The 7659-nt window shown below is 52.6% G+C and overlaps 1 protein-coding gene across 4 annotated transcripts in view; it reads left to right on the forward strand.

Annotated features, from left to right (window-relative positions):
- Positions 1-7659, forward strand: part of BCAN (brevican) — a 56288-nt gene that overhangs the window by 14208 nt on the left and 34421 nt on the right. For all 4 annotated transcript variants that reach the window (XM_019520479.1, XM_019520400.1, XM_019520637.1 and 1 more), the window contains exons 2-5: positions 731-820; positions 1664-2056; positions 3963-4137; positions 4535-4662. In XM_019520479.1, coding sequence (XP_019376024.1) covers positions 739-820; positions 1664-2056; positions 3963-4137; positions 4535-4662 — 778 coding nt within the window. In that variant the 5' untranslated portion in view covers positions 731-738. The remainder of the gene's footprint in view (positions 1-730; positions 821-1663; positions 2057-3962; positions 4138-4534; positions 4663-7659) is intronic.

Below are 7659 nucleotides of genomic sequence, written 5' to 3' on the forward strand. Positions count from 1 at the left end.
ATAACAGCTGAACATCTTGGGCCAGGGTCACTCACCTCTGTGTTTCCAGCCATGATATCTGTTTTCTGAGGGGGGGAAGTGCAAATGGGGTCTACAGAGCTGTCTGTGTCTTCCCCCGCCCATCCCGCTGTACCTCTGTCCTTTCCTCCAGCACTGTCTCTTTCTCTCTATCCTTTCATTCATCTCTCCCGTTATCTTTCCCCTCGCCTCTTTCTAGCCATTGCTCTTTCACTTCTTCTCTGGCCTCTGTTAGTCCATCTATGCACAGTAATTTCTTTTTCTGTGGCTGTCTCATTGCCTCCACAGCTTGCTTGCTTGGCTCTATCTATCTATCTATCTCGGTAACTCATCCATGCAGTTATTTACCTCATCCATCCATGCACACTCATCTATATCCACCTACACAACGATCTATCTAATCAGAGTGTGTATCAATCTCTGTACCTACCCATCTATCCACAGGTCTTTCTCTCATTTCCTCTCCTATGCCGGTTGCTCTTTCCATTATCTCTGCCACATCCATCCATTCATCCACCCCTTCCTTCTCCAGTTTTCTCTTTCTCCTCTTTACACCCTGCTGTACGCCAAGCACCTGTAATGGGTACATACAGATCTTCTCAGGCACTCTGTGTGCCCTGTTGAAGGGGGGAGATGGAGCAGGGGGACTAATATAAACTCCCTTTGACTTGCCTTGTGTTGTTTTTTTTCTCCCCGTCTCCTGCATTTCCAGGTGACACTATGGCCGATGCCTTCCTGCTGCTGCTCTGTGTGTTTGTCCCCCTGGCCTTCCCCCATGCATTTGTCTCTGGAGACAGCACAGGTAACACACACCCAACCCCACTTGCCATTGTGGATGTGGCTGGTGGCACTGCCTGTTACTAAGGTTGACTGATAGTTTCCATTGTAAGCCCCTGTTTTCAGGGACTTGCAGCTTTCTCCAACTTTAAGCCCTTGGGCTGAAACCTCCCCATGCTGCGTGTCTGCCTCTGGCTGGAATCTGCCTTTTAATTACTTGAGCCAATATTGTTTCTTTTCACAAGTCCCCCTGCCTTGGTACAGGATCAACCTACTCTGGCATAGGGAACAGGGAGAAGCAAAACCCATTGCTGTTGGCAAAGCACTGGGATCTGTGGGGGCATGAGCCATAAAACAGCACTGGGTTGGGGGGGTGGAAAGTTGCTACTTCTGTCCTCAGACCAGTCAATCAGGCTCCAGGCCACACGCTGGACAGTAAGTTCAAAGGCGGAGGCTGAAAAGCTGCCCAGTGCATGAGCACGGGCTGTTCTGGGCAGTGAATTAGGCAGAGGCTTGTGGCAAAGGCTGGACCGGAGCATGGAAGGAGGCTGTTTCAGTTAGGCCTCTCCATCCAGCTGATGCCTGTGTGATTGGGGCTGGGAGCTTGGCTTGTAGCCTTTAAATTGACCCAGGTCCAGGGGAGTGGAGGGGCTGCAGAAATCCAGGTGAGGAGAGGGCCTTGCAAACACCTTAGGGTGTTGGCTGCATACTGCACCCAGGGGACGGGGGGCAGAGTGAGGGAGAAGGAAGAGTGAAAACTGCCTTCCAACGCAATGAAAATAGAGGGTGCATGCATGCATGTGCAGCGCGGTGATCCCACGTCCCAGCCTGATATGGCTGATCAGTGTTGTATCCATCTCCCTTGCAGATGACCTCAAGGCTCTCAAGGTCTCCATCAGCCAACACCCACCCGTGCAGGCTGTGCTAGCTGGCAACATCCTGATCCCCTGCAGCATCATGTACCTGCGCCCCTTGCCCACCTCCAGCACGGCAGGGCGCCGGGCAGTGCTGGGGGCCCCCCGCGTCAAATGGACCTTCATCTCCGACGGGAGAGAGGTGGAGATCTTGGTCGCCCGAGGCAATAGGGTGAAGGTGAACGAGGACTATCGCTTCCGCGCCTCCCTGCCCACCTTCCAGCACCAGCGCACCAATGCCTCTCTGCTGCTCCGGGAGCTGCGGCCCAGCGACTCGGGGATCTACCGCTGCGACGTGCAGCACGGCATCGATGATGGGCATGACCTGCTGGAGGTGAAGGTCAAAGGTAATGGTGCCGGCCTTTGGGGTGTCATGTGAGGCATGGCAGGGGATGTAGAGCTGGCGGCTGCTCAGAAAAATCTAATAAGGATGGGGTGAGAAAGGGATATCTTCATCCTCTAGTGGCTCAGGAAGTGGGGAATTCAAAGCAGCAGTTTCCAAATGAGAGCATCCCCTCATTTCCAGGAGACCCAGAAACCTAAAAGCAGCTTGTTACAAGTCAGCAGGAGTGTTCCCTTTGCTGGATTTCAGCTTCAAGCCTTTGGAGAGGGGGTTTTGTCTCTAGATGGAAAGAGAATCATAGTCAATAAGGGTGGGAAGGGACCTCAGGAGGTCATTATCTAGTCCAAGCCCCTGCTCAAAGCAAGACCAGCCCCAACTACATCATCCCAGCAAAGGAAAGGGCAGGGCATTTCCAGATCCAAAACCTGTAGAGAAGCATCAGATCATTGCTCTATCTATATAATATAATATATATATATAGAGAGAGAGAGAGAGATAGAGAGATATCTATCTAAATATAGATTGGCTGAGGGGTCGCACTCAGAGGGTGGTGGTGGATGGGTCATATTCGACCTGGGGGGAGGTGGGTAGCGGAGTCCCCCAGGGCTCGGTCCTGGGGCCTGCGCTGTTCAATTTCTTCATCAGCGATCTGGATGATGGGGTGGAAAGTAACCTGTTTAAATTCGCTGATGACACCAAAATCTGGGGGGAGGTGAGCACGCTAGCAGGGAGTGAGAGATTGCAGAGGGATCTGGATAGGTTACAGGGGTGGGCTAACAGGAACAGGATGCGTTTTAACACGGACAAGTGCAGGGTGCTGCACTTGGGCAGTAGGAACCAGCAGCACACTTACACAATGGGGAACTCCTTACTCGAGAGCACGGAGGCAGAAAGGGATCTTGGAGTCATTATTGACTCCAAGATGAACATGGGCCGACAATGCGAGGTCATGGTTGGCAGGGCTAACCGGACCTTGTCGTGCATCCACAGGTGCATCTCGAGTAGAGCCAAGGAGGTGATCCTCCCCCTCTACGCGACGCTGGTCAGGCCACAGCTGGAGTATTGTGTCCAGTTCTGTGCGCCCCATTTCAAGAGGGATGTGGACAACATGGAGAGGGTCCAGAGGAGGGCCACCCGCATGATCCGGGGACAACAGGGCAGACCCTACAGTGAGAGACTGCGGGACCTGAACCTATTCAGCCTCCACAAGAGAAGGCTGAGGGGGGACCTGGTGACCGTCTATAGACTCACTAGGGGGGACCAGAAGGGTTTGGGGGAGACGCTGTTTCCCCTAGCGCCCGCTGGCATAACAAGGAGTAATGGGCACAAGTTGATGGAGAGGAGGTATAGATTGGACATCCGCAAAAACTACTTCACAGTTAGGGCGGCTAGGAGCTGGAACCAACTTCCAAGGGAAGTGGTGCTGGCCCCTACCCTGGGGGTCTTTAAGAAGAGGCTGGATGCCTACCTGGCTGGACTCGTTTGAGTCCCATTTCTCTTTTTGGGGTTTTTTGTTGTTCTCCCGCCCTGGCGGGGGGTCGGGCTAGAAGATCTACTAGGTCCCTTCCGACCCTTAATCTATGAATCTATGAATCTATGAATCTATATCTCTATAGCCATATCTCATATTGATCAGGTATCTATAGCCAACCTCATATTGATGAGGTTGCTAGTCTTTGCTTAGGCTCTCCTTAGGTGGGTCTTCCTCAGTGGGGACTGAATCCAGGATCTCCTGCTTCAAAGTATATCATGTGATAGCCTAGGTGATGGCAGTACAGATGCAGTGACCACTCTAAGGTGATGGCGCTGCTGAGCATTATCTCTTCATATCCCCGCTGCCCAAAGCAAATGGCTCCCTCCCATGCTCCAGTCTGCACCCATCCTGCCATATCCCCCCCTCTGTCTCCCAGGGGTTGTCTTCCACTACCGCGAGGGCTCCCAGCGCTACGCCTACACCTTTGCCGAAGCCCAGGAGGCCTGTGCCAGGGTCGGGGCCCGCATTGCCACACCCGAGCAGCTCTATGCCGCCTACCTGGGGGGCTATGAGCAGTGTGACGCCGGCTGGATCGCGGACCAGACCGTCAGGTGGGCGGCCGGCTGCCAGGGACTGCAAATCTCCCATGGGGGCTAACCCGTGGCATGGCCTGCGGTGGGATTCAGGAATGCAACACATGCAGTGAATAGAGGGAACATGTGCAGTGGTGCTGCCTGGGACTAAAGGGCTGGCTATAGTGCAAGGTCCTGATATGAGGCCTAGGGCCTGAGCATAGACAGCTCTGGATCCGTTTGCACCTGCTTGCAGGTTGCAGGATCTCACGGGGCTGCTGCAGGTATCTGATGGTGAACCGAGGGGACACGATGAACCATTCGGATGGGGCTGGCCAGAAATTCTGGGCTAGATTAAAATATTCCTACCTTGCCCCATTCTTTTCCTCCTGCAAAAAGGCAGCAGCAAACCCATCCCTGTGCTTCCTCCGCCCAGGTACCCCATCCACACCCCGCGGGAGGCCTGTTATGGAGACATGAATGGCTTCCCTGGGGTCCGCAACTACGGGGTGGTGGACCCCGAAGACACGTACGATGTGTATTGTTACGCCGAAGAGCTCCACGGTAATTACAAGCCTGAAGCGCATGGTATCTTAATTGGCTGCTCTGGCCCTGTGGTCCCCCTAGCTACCTGTGTAGCCCCCCCGGCCTGTCTCGGGGATCCTCTATGGGGTAATTATGGAATGAGCTGCCCATATATGAAGTTTCCTCTCAGGCAGAGCTGGGCTTATGCCCTGCAGACTGCAATTGCTTTAAGGCCCCTTCCTTTCCCCCCAGTTCTGGTTGCAATTTTAGCCACGCATCCTTGGTTCTGGAGTATGGCCCCAGTCCTATGAGATACTGGAAACTGTCCCAGTGACTTCAGCAGGATGCTCTAGATATTTGGATGTTCAAATGTGGGGCAAAAGAGGCACATCCCCTTTTTGGTTATTTCTCTTGAGCTCTGAGGGATGCCTGGAGTTCATGAGCAAACAGCGCTAGACCTGAACACCTGCCCACAGCCATGAATATTCAGTGTATCCAGGGGACTTTGACCTGTCTCTTTGGTGGCTTGCAAAATCCTCCCGTTCTGTATACCTATCACAAACTCAGAGAGAGAATCTTGGCCTTGAGTATTTCATCCTACTGCATGAAAACATTGTGCGCTTCGGTGGCAACATCCCAGGGGGAAAATGGGTGACAAAATAAAGTTGTCTGTTTGCTAGCCCAACCAAAAAAGCAGTGAGGCGAACACGTGGGTTGGATGAAACCAGGACAGAAACCTTTTACGGTGAAACAGAGAAAGCCCATGAGGTTCATTCTGGACCAGCCCAAAAGGTTTGGTTCAACCCAATATTATAGGTCTTGTTGCATTTGAGGGTTGTGCTGCTGGAATCATCCCTTCTGGGTGTTTTTTTCCCCCTTGGGCACAATTTTTCACTGTCTTCTACCAGAATTTATGAAGGTTTTGGTTCACATTGGACTTTTCAGCCCATTCGGTGATATCACCCAGCTCTGTTCCCAGGGTCTGAGATCGGCCCATGCATCTCGCTTCGTAGCTTGGAGTCTGTGCATGTCTAGGAACTGGTGGGTGGGTGTTTGAAGAACAGAAAATGGCTTGAATTACTAATGTATGGTGCAGAGGGTGAGACAAATCGTGATTATTGATGGTTATCATAAGTTATGCATGTGAAAAGTGCTAAATCCTGGCTCTCTGGCCTTAGTGGGAGAGCATTTCTTTATGGCATGGACTTTCTTGCTGGATGGTTGCATGGTCTGTCGTGTTGTTGCATGTTTCATGCTGATGTGTCATTGTAAATCCATGTGGACTCGGTGGGTTGTCACATGTGTCCAAGGGCATCATTGCATGTCCTGCCTGGCGTCATTTTATGGGTGGCTCTAAGCTGATGGATTATATGTATGATGCTGAGCTGGTGGGTCACCACATGTCCAGCCTCAGAGCAGAGACCAGTCTGGTGGATCGTTACAGGTCAGGAGCTTACCTAGTGGTTAGCACACATAAGGGATTGGCGTGTTTCTTGGAGACCCAACACAAGTTATGCCTGAGATCACTGCTGCATTCACTGCTCTGCTGGGTTCTGACATCCATGTGTTTTCACATGCATGAAGCTCATGGGATGAACTGTGACACCTCCTGCCTGTGTATATCATTTTATACATCACCTGACTTGAGTGATCCTGGCTGCTGCAGACCGCTGTCATCTGAAGGGCAGGAGAAAATGCGTCTAAACCTCCTTCTTCAAGCCCCTATCCCGGCATCAATATTGGGAGTGAGATGGTGGCACCAGGCATTCCTTGGTGTTACCACGGATTACCACTGAGTTACCCCCAGGATGAAGTTAGCCCCTGTAATGCCCTGTCTGCCTGTGTTTTTCTGCCTCTGAGATGATCTGGGCTTTTAACTAGCAGAGGCTCCAGTGACACCTGCTTCTCATCCACACACCGAGTGATGCCAAAGGGTTTGTGCTACAGACAGCATTACGGCTGTAATGTGTGATTTGCCACCCTGCAGAGCTGATGGCACCAAGTCCTTGAATCTCTGATGTCTTATAATTTTGGAGGACAAAAAGGCCGGCTTGGTCTGGTGTGGGCAGCTCTGCCGAGGGCTGAATTGCTTTGCCCTGGATTGGGGTGGACACGAGGCATTGGGGCTTTTTCCCCTGATGCCTGGTGAGCTCCAGCGTGGCTCTGGGAGGGCTGAGCGGGCCTTGGCTGGGGTCACAATGTTCTCGTAGTGGTGTTGGCACCCGGTCACAGCAGGATGTGAACTTATCGGGCACAAAGGGGGGTTCAGGTCAGCTGGAGGAGACATCAGAGGCTTGGATTCTTTCCCCTGCACCGTCTGCCCAGCCCGGCAGGGCCCTTTGGAACAGAAACTCGCCAGACAGCAGGAAAAAAAGAAGACCTGGAGAAATGAAAGGGAAAGCACTGGCTTTTCCAAAACAATCACGGTCTGTCCCCACTGCCACAGTCCCACAGCTGTGCTGCAAGGGTCTGGACAAGCCCTCGAGTGCCAGCATAGCCCGTGAGCTCCAACACGTTCTGGGCTGCCTTCTCAAAGGGGTCTATATGCTTTAAGTCCAGTTGGTCTCCTAAGAGATTTAGGCTCCTACAGCCTTGGTCCTCAAAGACCCCTCACTCCTGGCGGCTCTCAATCGGGGCCGGCCAACCTGGGGCACCCATGCTACAAGGGGCACAGATAGCCTGTGTGCATGGCATGCAGCAGATCAAGGTGGGAGATTGGGTAGGGAGCAGAAAGCAGAGCAGTGCATGCCTGCCAAAAAGCCTGGCCCCCACTGCTCTAAATTTACTTTTGAGGACCTAAATGAAGCCCCATTTTCGAGGGTGATTTCAAGGAACATATTCCAAAGTGATCTAGGAACCTAATTCTCCTTTTCTAAAAGGTGGAGATGGGCTACGTCCGGCTCAGAACACCTGGGTTCTGGCCTGGCAGCAAAGCCAGGACTGTGGGGCGACCTTGGACACGGTCACCTCCCCTTTCTGTGCCTCTGAATCCAGACCTGGCCAAGGTGTAGCTGTGAGGTCTGTGGAGGAAAAGCA

This window comes from Gavialis gangeticus, unplaced genomic scaffold (genome assembly GCF_001723915.1).
Source record: "Gavialis gangeticus isolate Ggan-Ray unplaced genomic scaffold, GavGan_comp1, whole genome shotgun sequence".
In the NCBI taxonomy this organism is placed as follows: domain Eukaryota; kingdom Metazoa; phylum Chordata; order Crocodylia; family Gavialidae; genus Gavialis; species Gavialis gangeticus.